Source organism: Nerophis ophidion, linkage group LG02 (genome assembly GCF_033978795.1).
Source record: "Nerophis ophidion isolate RoL-2023_Sa linkage group LG02, RoL_Noph_v1.0, whole genome shotgun sequence".
Taxonomy (NCBI): Eukaryota; Metazoa; Chordata; class Actinopteri; order Syngnathiformes; family Syngnathidae; genus Nerophis; species Nerophis ophidion.
In genome coordinates, this window is record NC_084612.1 from 28054420 (window position 1) to 28072440 (window position 18021).

An 18021-nucleotide genomic window follows, 5' to 3' on the forward strand; every position below is an offset into this window, starting at 1 on the left:
TCACATGACCCCAAAGCAGTGGTTCTCAAATGGGGGTACGAGTACCCCTGGGGGTGCTTGAAGGTATGCCAAGGGGTACGTGAGATTTGTTTTTATATATTCTAAAAATAGCAACAATTCAAAAATCCTTTATAAATATATTTATTGAATAACACTTCAACACAATATGAATGTAAGTTCATAAACTGCGAAAAGAAATGCAATAATAAAATATTCAGTGTTGACAGCTTGATTTTTGTGGACATGTTCCATAAATATTGATGTTGAATATTTCTTATTTTGTGAAGAAACGTTTATAAATAAGTTCATGAAGCCAGATGGATCTATATTACAATCCCCAAAGAGGGTACTTTAAGTTGATGATTACTTCTATATGTAGACATCTTTATTTATAATTGAATCATGTGTTTATTGTTCAACAAGTTTTTAGTTATTTTTATCTTTTTTTCCAAATAGTTCAAGAAAGACCACTACAAATGAGCAATATTTTGCACTGTTAAACAATTCAATAAATCAGAAACTGATGCCATAGTGCTGTATTTTACTTCTTTATCTCTTTTTTTCAACCAAAAATGCTTTGCTCTGATTAGGGGGTACTTGAATTAAAAAAAATGTTCACAGGGGGTTCATCACTGAAAAAAGGTTGACAACCACTTCCCTGAAGGATCATATTCATATTACTCACTGCTCTAGTTTCCCGAACATGTGAACGCATCACACTGTTGCGTGGTGCAAGCTCGTCCGCGGAGGCGCGCGCACGTTCCAGCACCGTGGCCAGCGCTCCACGCCGCAGTGTCTGTGCGTGGATTCAACCGGTGGCTTTGTAGTGTGCAGCACGGCTACTTTTAAAGAGCACGCGTGAATGAAGCGCACACAGGACCGAGGTTTATCGCACATCCGGGACCTGCTCATTGCTTTTTGCGCTCACTTTTCTTTCTTCTTTCTATGTTGGGTTGTAAATGTGTGATCCTCCGTCGCGTGGGTAGGTGTGCCGCCGGACGAGAGCTCGACTGGGCTGCGTGGAAAAGCGCGAGTCGCGGCGCCTCTAAGAGAGCCTCCGTGATTTAAGGATGCTGGTGGGAAATGCCTGGAGACAGAGATGACGAGATTTGTCAAAAGGCACTCGAACTCCTCACGGATCTTTGCTCCACGGGGGAAGTGAAAAGCGAAAACTGCCTGGATTTCATCTACTATTTCCGTGATTTGGCCAGGCCACGATATTCAGACTCAGGTGAGGAGAAAGCATTTTAAATGAATGGAGGTTCAAAAATGCACGTGACTTCTTTTAATCTACCTTAAACTTCAAACAGGCACACATGAGCCCATTGTGCACCCAGTTGTTACTATGGTGTTGTAATAAATTCCCATTGCAATCAAACCTTAATGCATTGTTCTCCTGCATGTTAAATACAACAGCAGTATCTATTATCATTATTGCATTGCATTGTATTTTTTTAAATGCAATGCATTTATGACTAGCGCAGGGGTAGTAGCTGTGGATATAACTGACTCTGCACTACCTGTACTCTTACTGTAACATTATTCGCTGAAAGAGTGGTGCCCAATGTGTGTCCCATGGGACAGATCTGGCCCACCAAATGATTTAGACCAGGGGTCTCAAACACACGGCCCGCGGGCCAAATGCATCCCGCGAGACGTTATTTTGCGGCCCACACCTTAATATGAAAATTTTATGCTGGTGTGGCCCGCAAGTTTTATATGAATGGCTTTTTACAGCATCATACTTGTACACCCTCGATATTTCCAGGAGACTCCCAGCTTTCAGTGCCCCTCCAGGGGTAGTAATAATTCTCCCGGATTCCGTGCAATTAATAACATTAGGAGGGTACCGTCTTTAGTGTCTTCTACAACCTGTTTAAATAGCGTGCCAGTCCAGTCACATGTTGAATTTGGCTTTGGTCGACGCAATAAGCCAGTGGTTCTCAAATGAGGGTACGCGTACCCCTTGGGGTACTTGAAGGTATTCCAAGGGGTACGTGATGATTTTTTAAAAATATTCTAAAAATAGCAACACTTCAAAAATCCTTTGTAAATATATTTATTGAATATGACAGTAAGTTCATAAACTGAGAAAAGAAATGCAACAATGCAATATTCAGTGTTGACGGCTAGATTTTTTGTGGACATGTTCCATAAATATTGATGTTTAAGATTTATTTTTTTGTGAAGAAATGTTTAGAATTAAGTTGATGAATCCAGATGGATCTTTATTACAATCCCCAAAGAGGGCACTTTATGTTGATGATTACTTCTATGTGTAGAAATCTTTATCTATGATTGAATCACTTTTTATATCTTTTTTTTCCAAATAGTTGAACCAGGAACTGATTAACGTGGACCCCGACTCAAACAAGTTAAAAAACTTATTCGGGTGTTACCATTTAGTGGTCAATTGTACGGAATATGTACTGAACTGTGCAACCTACTAATAAAAGTTTCAATCAATCAATCAATCAAAAAAGACCACTTCAAATGAGCAATATTTTGCTCTGTTATACAATTTAATAAATCAGAAACTGATGACATAATGCTGTATTTTACTTCTTTATCTCTTTTTTTCAACCAAAAATGCTTTGCTCTGATTTGGGGGTGCTTGAATTAAAAAAATGTTCACAGGGGGTACGTCACTGGAAAAAGGTTGAGAACCACTGCAATAAGCGACTGCAAGACATAGTTGATCAACAGCCACATAGGTTACATTGTAGCCCTAACTCTTTCGGGCTACTATACCCCCCCCCACCTCGCGCCCCCATTGTAGTCCGGAAGAGTTAGGGCTGCATTGGATTCTGGGTATTTGTTCTGTTGCGTTTATGTTGTGTTTGTCAATCTTGTGTGGCGCATATTTGTAACAGTGTTAAAGTTGTTTATACGGCCACCCTCGGTGTGACCTGTATGGCTGTTGATCAAGTATGTCTTGCCGTCATCTCCGTGGGTCTGCAGAAGCCTCACACAATCTGCGACTGTGCCAGCACACTAATTGTATGGCGGAAAAGGGGACGAGACGACTTGTTGTAAAGGTTGCTAAAGACAGAGCAACGGCACGCCCTTAGGGAGAATAATTGCCCCGGGAGATTGTCGGGAGGGGCACTGATATTCGGGTGTTTCCCGGAAAGCCATTCAAAGAAGGTGAATTCATTAAAAAGTGCATGTTAGATTTTTTTAAGAAATCTTTATTTGCAGACCAGCCTCACCCAGGACTGCATCCAGTGGCCCCCAGGTAAATTGAGTTTGAGACCCCTGATTTAGACTTAGACTTCCTTGTACCGTCATTCAAATTTGAACTTTACAATAAAGATAAGAACGGAATTCTATTGCATTAACTTGTTGCAGTGCAGGATACAAGAGCAATAAGGTGCATATATGAATTAATAAATTATGAATATATTGCACTTTTTCATATGCATCCACATTCATGGATCTACAAACTCTGTTTCCATATGAGTTGGGAAATTGTGTTGGAAGTAAATATAAACAAAATACAATGATTTGCAAATCCTTTTCAACCCATATCCAATTGAATGTACTACAAAGACAAGATATTTGATGTTCAAACTCATAAACTTAATTTTTTTTTGCAAATAATAATTAACTTAGAATTTCATGGCTGCAACCTGTGCCAAAGTAGTTGGGAAAGGGCATGTTCACCACTATGTTACGTCACCTTTTCTTTTAACAACACTCAATAAACGTTTGGGAAATAATTCCACTTTCAAAGCTCCAAAAACTTGTTTCCTCAGTTCCCATTCTTTTTTTATGTAGAGTTTCAGTCGTTCAACAGTCCGGGGTCTCCGCTGTCGTATTTTACGCTTCATAATGCGCCACACATTTTCGATGGGAGACAGGTCTGGACTGCAGACGGGCCAGGAAAGTACCCGCACTCTTTTTTTACGAAGCCACGCTGTTGTAACACGTGCTGAATGTGGCTTAGCATTGTCTTGCTGAAATAAGCAGGGGCATCCATGAAAAAGACTGCGCTTAGATGGCAGCATATGTTGTTCTAAAACCTGTATGTACCTTTCAGCATTAATGGTTCCTTCACAGATGTGTAAGTTACCCATGCCTTGGGCACTAATGCACCCCCATACCATCACAGATGCTGGCTTTTGAACTTTGCGTTGATAATAGTCTGGATGGTTCGCTTCCCCTTTGGTACGGATGACACGATATCGAATATTTCCAAAAACAATTTGAAATGTGGACTCGTCAGACCACAGACAATTTTTCCACTTTGCATCAGTCCATCTTAGTTCATCTCGGGCCCAGAGATGTTGTTGATAAATGGCTTTCGCTTTGCATAGTAGAGCTTTAACTTGCACTTACAGATGTAACAACAAACTCTATTTAGTGACAGTAGTTTTCTGAAGTGTTCCTGAATCCACGTGGTGATATCCTTTAGAGATTGATGTTGGTTTTTGATACAATGCCGTTTGAGGGATTGAAGGTCACGGTCATTCAATGTTGGTTTCCGGCCATGCCGCTTATGTCGAGTGATTTCTCCAGATTCTCTGAACCTTTTGATGATTTTATGGACCGTAGATGTGGAAATCTCTAAATTTCTTGCAATTGCACTTTGAGAAACGTTGTTCTTAAACTGTTTGACTATTTTCTCACGCAATTGTAGACAAAGCGGTGCACCTCGCCCCATCCTTTCTTGGGAAGCTGTTTTTTATACCCAATCATGGCACCCACCTGTTCCCAATTAGCCTGCACACCTCTGGGATGTTCCATATAAGTTTTTGATGAGCATTCCTCAACTTATTTAGTATTTATTGCCACCTTTCCGAACTTCTTTGTCACATGTTGCTGGCATCAAATTCTAAAGTTAATGATTATTGCAACAAAAAAAAGGTTTATCAGTTTGAACATGAAATATGTTGTCTTTTTTGCATATTCAACTGAATATGGGTTGAACTTGATTTGCAAATCATTGTATTCCGTTTATATTTACATCCAACACAATTTCCCAACTCATATGGAAACAGGGTTTGTACGTTGTATTGGTTTTATATTCCAGTGAGTTATCTGTTTTTGGGGGAATCATTTTGATACGTTCAAGAGTCTTATGGCCTGAGGGAAAACGCTGTTACAGAACCTGGAGATTCTGCTACAGAGGCTGCGGAACCTCTTTCTAGAGTCCAGAAGTGAAAACAGTCCTTGTTAGGGGTGGGTGGAGTCTCTACTGATTTTCTGAGCCCTGGTCAGGCAGCGGCTTTTTGCGATTTCCGGGATAGGAGGAAGAGGAGTCCATCCATTTTCTACCACGTGTCCCTTTTGAGGTCACGGGGGGTGCTGGAGCCTATCTCAGCTGCATTTGGGTGGAAGGCGGAGTACACCCTGTACAATTATCTAACTCATCACAGGGCCAACACACATAGACGGACAACATTCACACTCACATTCACACACTAGGGCCAATTTAGTGTTGCCAATCAACCTATCCCCAGGTGCATGTCTTTGGCGGTGGGAGGAAGCCGGAGTAACTGGAGGGAACCCACGCAGTCACGGGGAGAACATGCAAACTCCACACAGAAAGATCCCGAGCCCGGGATTGAACCCAGGACTACTCAGGACCTTTAAATTTTGAGGCACACGCACTAACCCCTGTTCCACCGTGCTGCATGGAAGAGGAGTCCTGATGATCATTTCCGTCGTCCTCACCACTCTTTGCAGAGACTTCCAGTCTGAGGCACCGCAGGCTCCAGTCTAGACAAGATGCAGTTGGTCAGCAGGCTCTCTATAGTGCCTCTGTAGAATGTGGTGAGAAAGGGAGGAGGGAGCTGAGCTCTTTTCATCCGACGCAAAAAGTGCACGCGCTGCTGAGCTCTTTTTACAAGAGCTCCGGTGTGTAGGGACCAGGTCATATTGTATGTTATCTGCACCCCCAGGAACTTGGTGCTGCTTACAATCTCCACTTCTGTGCTGTTGACGAGGAGAGGAGTGTGGCTGGACAGGTGCCTCCTGAAGTCGACGATGATCTCCTTGGTCTTGTCGACGTTCAGGACCAGGTTTTCAGTTCTGCACCAGTCAACCAGATAGATGTTTCACCTCCTCCCTGTAGTCCATGTCATTGTTTGTTTGGCCTGCCAATTTCACACAATTCATACTGACCCTTTGAAGAGGAACTGCACTTTTTTTGAATAATTCCCAGCAAAGTTCCCTCTAAGGTGCGTGCCTGTGCAATTGCGCACTGCTCACGCATCCTCTGCGCATGGCATATCTATGCCATGCACAAAATCAAATGAAAAAAATAAGTGCATAACAATTTTCAATGTAACTGACGACATGAGGCCACAACAGAGAGAACAGTTTTTGTCATCACTGTTCAATTATTGTCACATCTGTCGAGGCACTTTAGGAGCACATGAATTCCATCGATCACTTTATTGAGCAAAACTCTTTATTGTCAGCCATAAACACACATGACCAAAACATTGGTAGAAAAGTATCTATCTCGCAAAACTGGTCATTTTCTGCCGTACAAACAAAACCAAAACCAACTTTATCATTTGTCATATCAACAGCAGCCACTCGCTCTTTCTCACTTGCAACAACACATGAACATAAGACACTTAGCCAGTGATGCGTTTACAGCCACACAAAAAGTCATACAACTCCAACATCACACATAATGTGTAATTCCAGGTAGTTACACTATGATTTACCAATCAAATGTGTGCTTATTTTAGCGTCATTTATTAAGAATCTTAATTTATAAATATTAATCATGAAATGCTGTTATGATATTAAATAAATACTAATAAAGATATATATTTTATAAACAAAAAGGTACAGGAATGGACCCATGATCGCATGCTTACATATCATTGTGCAACATGTGAATGTTTTAATGGGAACTAAATGCGATATCTGAAAGGGTACAATTTATTTCCAAAACAGGACCCCCACCCAGACAGTACAAGTACACAGCTCATGAAAAACAATATTTTGCGTTATTGTCATTGTAAGTGGGCCAAAACATTTATATTACAAAATAATGTCATGTAAATAACTGCTGTCATTTGGTAACAATAATAAAACATTTAACTTATTTAGTCAGGTTCGGGACAGGTGAAATGCTGGTGCGGCCACAGTGTGCACATCTGATGTTGCTCACATGTGCTCCACTGAATGCTCAAGGAGTTTTTACGTTTGCTCACACACATGAAAAATCAGAGGCAACATTGATTCCCACTCCTTATGAAAGACAAACACACATATGTATTTTCTTTTTTGCATCCATTTTAACTGCAGACTTCATGATAGCCAACACACACATTAAAATGTAACTTACTGTACAATATCTGCTCTCACGGAAGAAACAAGCAGGGTGGAACAAAGCATCTTTTCTGGTCTTTTTCACCATTTCTATATCTATGTTGGCTGTCAGTGTACCAACTTCTCCGTTTATTTCTACATCATTTTACTATCCAGGTGAGAGGCATGATTTATATAATCTAGAATAAACTTTGACAAGCTCAGAGACGAGAGCTCAACAGCTCATGATATCAAAACAGCAGCATAAGGAAATTACCTGTCTGTGGCAATGTGCCAGCCAAAATAGATCCTTAACGCTAGCGCTCTTAACATTATCAGTAATATTTGGTTAATATTCAGGTCATGAAATGTAAATGGAGTATTGTTGGCACTTTTTGGATGGTTATTTATTGGGTTTTATGGTCGGAATAGACGCAATACAATGGCTCCATTGTAAACAGTGTTTTATTTACCTTTACTTACGAGTTAGAATGCATTTTAAAATAAAAACACATATGTGGTCCTGTCTCGCTTAAGGATTGGGAATTATTGGCAAAATTCCACAAAAAGTGCAGTTCCCCTTGAAGCCCACACAATCATTGATCCATACAGGGTCGCAGATCACATGCTGTGCATATGGCCTCACAATCCATAGGGGCAAACCATTTCGCGTGAGTAGACATATGTAAAATGTCAGTTAATAAATGACAGGGCGCTTCATATCAAATGTTACCGCTGATCAATTCCAAGCCCCTTCCTGCTCTGCCATTGATAGAAATATAACGTAAAATTTTCATTCCACATTGTTTCCGTCATACGTGGTGGGCCACATTAAAGTAATTATTTTTGCAAGGGTTTTTCCACTCCCTCCATGGAGTGGAGAACCATTTTTAAAATTTAAATTACACATTTGTGAGATGTTGTTCTAAAAATAAATGTGTTGTTTAATGTACTTTCCATAAATAATTTTAGTCCAAAACATGCCTCAAATTAAATTCAAGTCTGAGTGAAGTAGTATAAAAATCCTTTCATTTAAGTGTGAAAAAATGTTATGGGCAGGCGGGGTTTTGCAGGCGCTCCAAATAATACCCAAATTATAAAACTTCTACATTTAAATACTAAAGGGGCATTATGTTTAACAATTGAAATCATTGTGTTTGGCCAACAGCCCATTTGCACATTTGATTTGGATCCTTGAAGGCAAAAAGTTTGGCCACTCCTGCTCTGAAGTGTCGGAGTGTGTATCGGTGCGTGCGTGTGCGTGTTTGTGTGCGATCCAAACGAATTTAGCAGTGGACTTACTGAACTTGCTAAAATGTGTTGCGGGGAAAAAAAAGGTGTATATTTTCTCAACACCAGCTTGTACATTCAGTCACATGTGTGAAAATGTCACGTTTAATCATTGCGAGCACCCAGGCTCCTATCTGTGTGTGTGTGTGTGTGTGTGTGTGTGTGTGTTTGCGTGCGTGTGCGTGTTGTAGAGAGCAAGTGCACATTTACTGTACAACAAGTCTATCTACTTATTAATCTTTTGTTGGAACCATTTGACTGATCAACAAGTCTATCTACTTATTAATCTTTTGTTGGAACCATTAGACTGATCAACCATTCTTCATCATATATTGACTCATCAGTGACTATTTGCATTCCCTCACTCGCATATCCTCCTCCTCAGAAGCATTAGGTAGCCATGAGGTGGGATTAGAGTTTTGGAAAGCATCTGACAGCTACAACGATGACACATTAAAATGACTGAGAAAGGAAGAGAAGCAATTATAAGTCTGATTTCAGGATTCATTTGTACATAATTACACACGGAATCCGTGTGAGGATGAGGATATAAATTGGAAGTAATTTTGGGGAAATAAGAACACACTTCAACCTACAGGTATGTGCTGGCTTCAGATTTGGAATGCCCCTTAGATAGCGCTTTGGTACTACAGTGGTTGACATATAAGCAAATGGATGGCAAACAGGTGGACTTGATTGTTGATTAATTGTGATTTGAGCCAGAATTAAATGTGTTACATGGCTGCAACCAGCAGGGGCGCTATTCTTTCTCTGGCAAGTTGAGCTACGTTCAGTTCTACAATTTCGTATGTTCAATACAACACTGGCCCCTGGGATATAAACAGGAGTTCAGAACATTGTTCTATCCCATGAAAGTATGTTTCAAAACATGACATACTTAGTCAAGGAAATTAAGCCACATCTGTCTTGATTTGATGCTCTTGGTTGTCATTTTAGAGCCTGGGGATGTACCTGCAGCATAGGGACACAAAATAATGTGTCTCTATTTTGAACAGTGCTGGAATATGATGGAATGTGCTGTGAAGTGACAAACATTGGGGCTTGTTGGGAAGAGGCAATCGTCTGCTTGCTGAGCTATGTTGATACAGCAGTGTGAAAATCAGATCCCTTTTTCTGGGGTTAAATCCATTGAAATCATTGAAAACGGCTTCATGCTTTAATGAGAAAGATGCTTTCAGAAGCCAAATATTTCATTTTGATTTACAAATCATTCTGCCAAAGAGCTGTTTTTGGAAAAAGGCAGACATTTAAAAACTAACCAACTTGAAAGGTGGCTGTGTCTTTCACATGTATTTGGGGACACTTTGTTCCAGGCAGGGCAAGGCAAGTTTATTTACAGAGCACAAATTGTACAAAAGGCAATTAAAAGTGTGTTACAGAAAATAAAAAAGAAAGAAAAATAAAAATATAAAACCATAATTCAAATTAAAACCAGAAAACACAATCACCATAAAACAATTATAATGAATTAAAACCAATCAAATACTGTAGATAAAATACTGTCAGTTGTGATATGCACAATTAAATAAAAGTATTTTCAGCCTGTGAAAGTTGCCAACGTTGAGGCCTGTCTCACATCTTTAGGAAGACTAATCCAAATTTTTGGATCATAACACTGAAACATAGTTTCACCATGTTAGGTCCTGATTCTAGGCACCAGCAAGAGATCTCTTTCTGAAATTCTCAGAGCTCGAGATGGTTGATTTGGCTCCAACATTTCAGAGATGTACTTTGGCACAAGACCATGAAAAGATTTGTACACAGGAAGAGTTGTTTCAAAGTCTATTTTATGAGCAACAGGAAGCCAGTGCAGTGACCTAAGTACTGGACTAATATGGTCGTACTTCCTAGTTCTAGTCAGGACTCGAGCAGCAGCATTTTGGATGTATTGCAGATGCTCTCCAGCTTATTTAGAGAACCCAGTATGAAGGCCATTACAGTATTCTAACCTGCTGGAGACAAAGGCATGGATTAGTCTTTCGAAGTCTGATGTGTTCCTTTTTTTTCAGATTTTGGCAATGTTTTTCAGGTAGTTAAAAGCTGCTGATGGTATTGACTTAATGTGGCTGTTAAAGTTCAAGTCTGAGTCCATCATTACCCCGAGATTTCTAACCTAATTACTTGGTTTCAGGGAGAGGGTCTCAGGGTGATTAATAATAGTTTTTTTTTTGCTTCTCTGGGCTAAAGACAATGATTTGTCTGAGTTTAGCTGAAAAAATAGTTTTGTATCCGCACATTGATCTGTTCGATGCAGCAACAAAGTGAATCAGCAGGCCAATGTTTACCAGTCGTAAGTGACATGTAGATCTGAGTTTCATTTGCATACTTGTGGTACGACACATTGAAGTTGCGTATTAGCTGACTTAGTGGCAGCATGGACAAGTTCAACAATAGTTGTCCCAAAATCGTGCCCTGAGGAACTCCACAGGTCATAACCATTCGGTCAGAGACACAGTTACCAATTTTGACAAAATATATCCTGTGATCGAGAGAGGATTTGAACCAGTTAAGAGCAAAACTGGATATTACCACCAGGTTTTCTAACCGCTGTATTAAGATAGGTTGGTCAACTGTGTCAAAGGCAGCGCTAAGGTCGAGCAGAACCAAGACTGAGACTTTTCCTGCCTCTGTGTTCAGGTGGATATCATTTGTAACCTTGATCAGTGCCGTTTCGGTGCTGTTGTGGGGCTTAAAACCTGATTGGAAAATATCAAACACATTGTTAAACAGAAGGAACTCAGTAAACTGCTGGTATACAACTTCTTTTAGGACTTTGCCAAAAAATGGCAGGTTTGATATAAGACCTTATTTTTGTAATATTTTGGCATCGAGACTACGCTTCTTTAAGAGGGGCTTAATGACAACATTTTTTAAGGCCTTTTTGAAATGGTCCTGTCTGAATTGAGATGTTAACCAGACTAGCAAATTGTAATAACAAACTGCTGAGCACATATTGGAATTTACAAATCTAGTGGGTAACTCATCAAGGCATCCATCCATCCATCCATTTTGTACTGCTTTTCCCCTTTGGGGTGTGCTGGAGCCTATCTCAGCTGCATTCGGGCGGAAGGCGGCGTACATCCTGGACAAGTCACCACCTCATCGCAGGGCTAACACAGATAGACAGACAACATTCACACTCACATTCAAACACATTTAGTGTTGCCAATCAATCTATCCCCAGGTGCATGTTTTTGGAGGTGGGAGGAAGCCGGAATACCCGGAGGGAACCCACGCAGTCACGGGGAGAACATGCAAACTCCACACAGAAAGACCCTGAGCCCAGGATTGAACTCAGCACATGCACTAACCCCTGTTCCACCGTGCTGCCCTCATAAAGGCAGCATGTGTTAATGGACTCAGACTGTGGATGAGCTCTTCACCTGTTTTGTCAGTAAGAGGAGCGAAATGTGCCAGCTCTTGTTAACTAGCTGGCTGCAGAGTAGCTCTTTGTTTACCAGGAATTATTGCATTTCAATGCCTTGAACTTTATCATGAAAGAATATTGCAAACTAATTACACTTTGATGTAGAAATTAGTTGTATTGGTGGTTTGTTAATCTGTTTACTGTAGCAAAAAAGACGCGAGAGTTGTGACTGCAGCTGGTGATGATTTCAGAAAAAAATATTTCCCCTTGTTCTACGCAAAGTGTCATTGAAAATTAGCTTTTCTTTGTCAATCTCACAATAAGTTTGGAGCTTTGATTTGCGCTTTTTCATTCGGCTGAGCAGCACTCTTTTTTTGTGTCCAGACCGAGTCTTAATTTTTCCATGGTGCCTTTAACATTCTAAACTTAACAGGAGGAATGATGTCAAAACTTTTACAACACTTAATGTAAATGAGTTCAACAGTTCATCAATATTAGCATACGGAGTGTTTTGAAACCTAATCTTTTCACAAACTGTATCCGTATGCTATCATTTATGAGTCTCACAACAGCTACACACCCAACTGCTGGTTTTGGTTAACAGACAATCCATCCATCCATCCATCCATTTTCTACTGCTTGTCCCTCTCGGGTCGCAAGGGTTATCTATTCAGCCTATCCCAGGTTATTGTGGGTGGAAGGCGGGGTACACACTGAACAAGTCGCATCTCATCGCAGGACCAACCCAGACAGATAGACAGACAACATTCCCACTCACATTCACAAACTACGGCTAATTTAGTGTTGCCAATCAGCCTATCCCCAGGTGCATGTCTTCGGAGGTGGGAGGAAGCCGAAGTACCCGCAGGGAACCAATACAGTCACGGAGAGAGCATGCAAAGCAGCATCAATAACATTCCATCAATCATTCAATCAAAGTTTATTTATATAGCCCTTAAATCACAGATGTCTTAAAGGGCTGCACAAATCAAGACAACATCCTCTGCTCAGATCCCACATCAGTGCAAGAAAAAACTCAACCCAATGGGAACAACGAGAAACCTTGGAATGGACCGCAGATTTGGGTATCCCCACACTCCCGGGTGACCAGTGCAATGGATGCTGAGTAGATATGGTTAATAATGTGAAAGTCCAGGCCATAGTAGTACCAACAGGGGACCCTCTTGAATGTACACATATCAGTGTGCAGAGACATCACTGTCTGATGCATAAGGAGTGGGCCACCTCTAGTCCTGACTTCATGTAAAAGTCCAGTCCATTGGGAGGCCAGCAGGGGATTAGTCAGCAGCGCAGAGACGTCACCAACTGATGCAAAGAGGAGTGATCCATCCTGGAACCCGACTTGGAACAGCTCGCGCGTCCTCTGTGGAGGCTGATCAGTGGTCACCTGATAACCTCTCCGCGCAGGAGAGGGAGCACAGCAGAAAAGAGAGACAAAAGATCAACTGGTCCAAAAAGGGGTCTATTTAAAGGCTCAAGTATGCAATTGAGTTTTAAGATGGAACTTAAATGCTTCTACTGAGGTAGAATCTTTAACTGTTAAGGGGATGGGCAATATGTGCACTCAAATAGTTAAGAGGAGATGCCTTGTTAAACAAGACAAATTAATTTGGTTTCAGCCAAGTTTCGTTGAGACCAATGAAGTTAAAATTGTTGTCTCTAATGACCTCATTAACTAAAAACGTTTTGGGAGACAATGATCTGATGTTTATTATAGGTAGAGAGCTTGGGAATTTTTGTTAATGGTATCCATAGTACTGATATTAATAGCATTATGTTTATTTTGTGTAGTGTAATTTCGATAAAATCTAAAAATGTATATGATGGGGATCTTGAGATTATTTGCTTGGTGCTGTGATAGAATGAATGTGTTATAATTTGCCACTTCACTAGAATGCATGTTCACCTCTGGCACAGTCACTGCAGAAAAAAGATTATGTGAGTTGTGTATTATTCTACGAGAAATGCTATGTGTTCAGGAATTTTTCAGCCTGGCGCTGGTTAGTTTTAGTTTAACTGACTCTTCACCTAGGCTAACAGGCACTGTAGTTGCCTGTGTCCGAGCTTGCTCTAGTGTACTTAGTCAAGCTTGACTCAAATAGTAGTCTATATTTATGGAAAGAGTGATGGCGCCTTCTGGGTTATGGTGAAGGCCATTTCTCTTCAGCAAGCTTGGTTTGGCCCAGAAAGAAGGCCAATTATCAATAAACATTAGTCCCTGCTCTCTACAAAAACTAGCAAGCCACTTGTTAAGCGAGACTAATCTGCTATACCTCTCATCATTGCCTCTAGCAGGCAGGGTGCCAGAGACAACTAATTGATGCCGTGACATCTTTTGAGCGAGATTTCAAGTCCGAGCTATGTTCCTCTTGGTAATCTCTGACTGACTCATCCTAGTGTCGTTGGAGCCCACATGTACAACTATGTTTGTGTAGCTCGAGGTGTGATTAGCCTGTTGTACATGTTTACTAGGCCTGTTGCAAGTCAGCTCTCTAAGACTCGCTTCAATGTCAGGTGCCCTGGCCCGGGGAATACAATTAATAATGGCCGGTTTACTAAACTGTATGTTCCAGGTAGAGCAGGGCGATATTGGCTTTTATTAATATCGCAATATTTTTATGCCATATTGCGATATATATTACGATATTTTGCATTAACCTTGAATAAACACTTGCTGAACTTAATCTCTGCAGTATGATGATTCTATGTATCAACATTAAAACATTCTTCTTCATACTGCATTAAAATATGCTATTTTTAAACTTTCATGCAGAGAGGGAAATCACAACTAAGTCAATTGACCAAAACTGTATTTATTAAATACTCTTCATTCTCTCACAGGTGACTTTTTAAATGAAAGAACAAATTAATACTGTTGCTACCTTTTTGTAGTAACACTTCTGCTGCATACTTTGCATATTGCTGTTGTCTGCTGAATATCTTCCCACTTGAAGCCAAACCACCGCCAGATGATGGATCCCCTGCTCTTTATTTTGGGCATTTATTGTTCTTCCTCCATTTGTGATCAGTTTCACAGCTTCTCTCTCTTGTATTGTCACAAGCTCTGCGCCGCTCTGCTTGCACGACATGCCTCAGCTAACGTTAGCCATGCTGCTACCTCTCTGGTCGGCGAGAGCGTATGATGCTAGACGCGCGAGATTATGTGACGTATGTAAGAAGGCAGGCTTGTTTTCCGTCTCTGTGAGAAGGAGAGATGAGGAGGAGTAAGAAACGCCACTAATGTAATGCCCGCAGCTAAAAGGAACTGTGTGAGAACATATAATCGAATATTACGATAGAGTCATTTTCTATATCGCACAGAGACAAATCTGCGATATATCGTTTGTATCGATATATCGCCCAGACCTAGTTACAGGTGATGGAGTCCCCTATGACTAAGGTGTGGTGTCCGGTAAACTAGTGTGTAGAACTAGCTAAAGGGCTAAATCTATTATATCAACCGGTTCACTCTGGCTTGTAGGCCGCTTAAGGCTACTACAAGCTGGGCTAGTCAGCTCTCTACAGCTAAAGCTAGCAAACGTGTCTGCGACGTCTAAAGTTACAAATTGACTGCGCTCTAACTGGTGGACACAGTCAACGTATCCATGAGAATGGTGCACAAAGAGCAGGGAGCCGTACACACTTTGCTTTTCTTTCACCGAGCTGGGGCAGCTTTGGTTACTATAATAGGCTGAGGAGGACGTGCACAACTTATTTTGAAGACAGAATTATTGATTGTGCCATATCTAAAGTTAGGGGAATCATTGTAATCCCTGGTTTCACCAAGCTTTTATGATGGTCATGCAGTCTCCATAGGTGATAGTGGAGAGGAGAAAGACAGTGAAGCATCTTTGGAAGGTGTAGATGCAGCAGGTGGGATCCAGGTTTGCGGTGAATGCTGTGATGAAGGTAAATATGATGATAGAGGAGTTTCTGCATCAGAATCCTATATCCATCGGAGCAGATGGAGGTGCTGCTGTGGTTCCTGTGGCTGAGTCATTTGCTGGGTTCCTCGGTGGCAGCGGAGGATCTAGTCCAGGCCTAATGTGATGCCTCAGAGCGTGGAGGTTTTCCGCCAGTCGTTTCACTCCACCTCTGTCCAGGTGTGGGCCTTTTCCTTGAAACAGATCCTCTCTTTGCCAGAAGAGATTGAAATTGTCAATATTATGCAGTCCTCTGGACTCACAGACTTTGGACAGCCATGTATTTATTCAGCTGAAGCAGTTGGCTGAACTGTTTAACCTCCTGTTGATGTTTGTGAGGGGACCCCTCACTGATGAGTGTTGATATTTCCACTTTATCAACACTCTCAAAAATTTTATTGATGTCTTGCTTCAGGATTTCAGACTGTTGGTTTCTTACGCCCACGGCATCCACATGCACAATCAGTTGTATAATCCCTTGGTGTTTAGCCAGGACCTCAAGTAGATGCTTCGTGGTGTCTCAGACGGTGGCACTTGAAAAGCTGCATGTGAACATTTGGTTTATTGTAGCCTGTATGTTACTTAAGTAAAGCACTGTACAAGTATTAAGTAAACAATGAATTATATAACTGGGCTAGATCAGAATAAACTAAATTCAGCTCTAGGAATGGAGAGTAATGAAGACTGAACACAGGTTTTAAGTTTAAATGGTACCAAATTATATTAAAGAATTATAGGAAAAATAAACAACAACAAAAAGACATGTAAATTCGAATGGCCATTCACATTTCAACATAAATTACAGAACGTTCAATATTTACAATGTGATACAGTACTTGATTCAGTCCTTGTTTTTACCAAGAATGGTATAGGCGCAACACGACAGTTCATTAAACGACCTCGCACAGTCCACGTTGTGGTGGCAGTGTCCAGAGGGGGTTTAGTGAAGGTAACGGGTAAATGTGAAAGTTCAGGGAGGACAGAAATGAACTTGTTGCGTTATGGAAAACCAAAGGGAAAAAACAGAGCGGCTGCTGAGGAGCCTCCTACCCGCCCGGCTCGGTTGGGTGGATTCAGTTCGGTTGGTTCGGTTCCAGGCATAAAGCTTCAGACTCTAGTTCAGGCTCTAGCTCACCATCCAACATGGCCTGTACAACAAGGGCAAGACCAGTCAATTTTCCAGTGCGTGCAGACAAAATACATTCAGATACTAAATACTAAATAATACTACTGTATTCAAATAGCAAGCATATTTCTTAATATTGCACAATAATTCATGAATACAATTAGAATAAATAACATAATAATTTTTATATCAAAATATTAATTCTCTAATATCAAAATCTACCAATTGCAACCACAAATAAAGTGCATAGCAGACAGTGGTTCACCGGACTGCATCATAAAATGCATTGGATGCATAGCATTGACAACCATCAAACAATTAACACAACCCAGAAACAAATCAGACAATTGTTGAGAGTGCTAACGTTTCATTCAGTTTACTATATTCAAAGAAACAGGCATATAAGCAGATGCTAACCGCTCCATTCAAAATGAATGTAGCGGCTAAGCTACACAGATGCAACTCACCAATTCCGCAGATAAATCACACTTAAACACTCTCGCACGACGACCCATGGCTTTAGTAGTTGGCTTCTGCAGTTCGACATTATTACATTTCAGTTAAAAGCTTAGTTAGTAATTAGTGTCAAAACCGAGTCACATACCTGCAGCACCGTCCCTCTCGCTCTTTCTGGAAGCAGCCCACTACTGGATTTAATCCTTCCCGCAATATGTCACGTGACCGCATGATGCAACGACGCACGCGGTCATGTGACCGCGTGACGTAATGACGCACGCAAAGACACGAAAATAAATAGGATATTTAATTGGGATTTTATAGATTATTTAAATAGAAATATATTTAATTAGAAATAATATTCAATGGGGTTTTGAGAGGATATTTAAATACAATTATTTAAATAGGAAGATTTAATTACAAAGAATATTCAATGGGGTTTTAAAAGGATATTTAAATGAGGATATTTAATGGGGTTTTGTCACCCAGGTTACATCATGTTTATGTTAGATATGTTGGCTTAGCCCTATGTTTATTGCAGG

General features: G+C 40.7%; 1 protein-coding gene across 1 annotated transcript in view; it reads left to right on the forward strand.

Moving 5' to 3' along the window:
• The first annotated feature begins 770 nt into the window (after positions 1-770).
• syt9a (synaptotagmin IXa) overlaps positions 771-18021 on the forward strand; it is a 111543-nt gene continuing 94292 nt past the window's right edge. Inside the window, exon 1 of the mRNA XM_061880712.1 lies at positions 771-1231. Within this exon, the coding sequence (XP_061736696.1) occupies positions 1084-1231 (148 nt within the window). The 5' untranslated portion in view covers positions 771-1083. The remainder of the gene's footprint in view (positions 1232-18021) is intronic.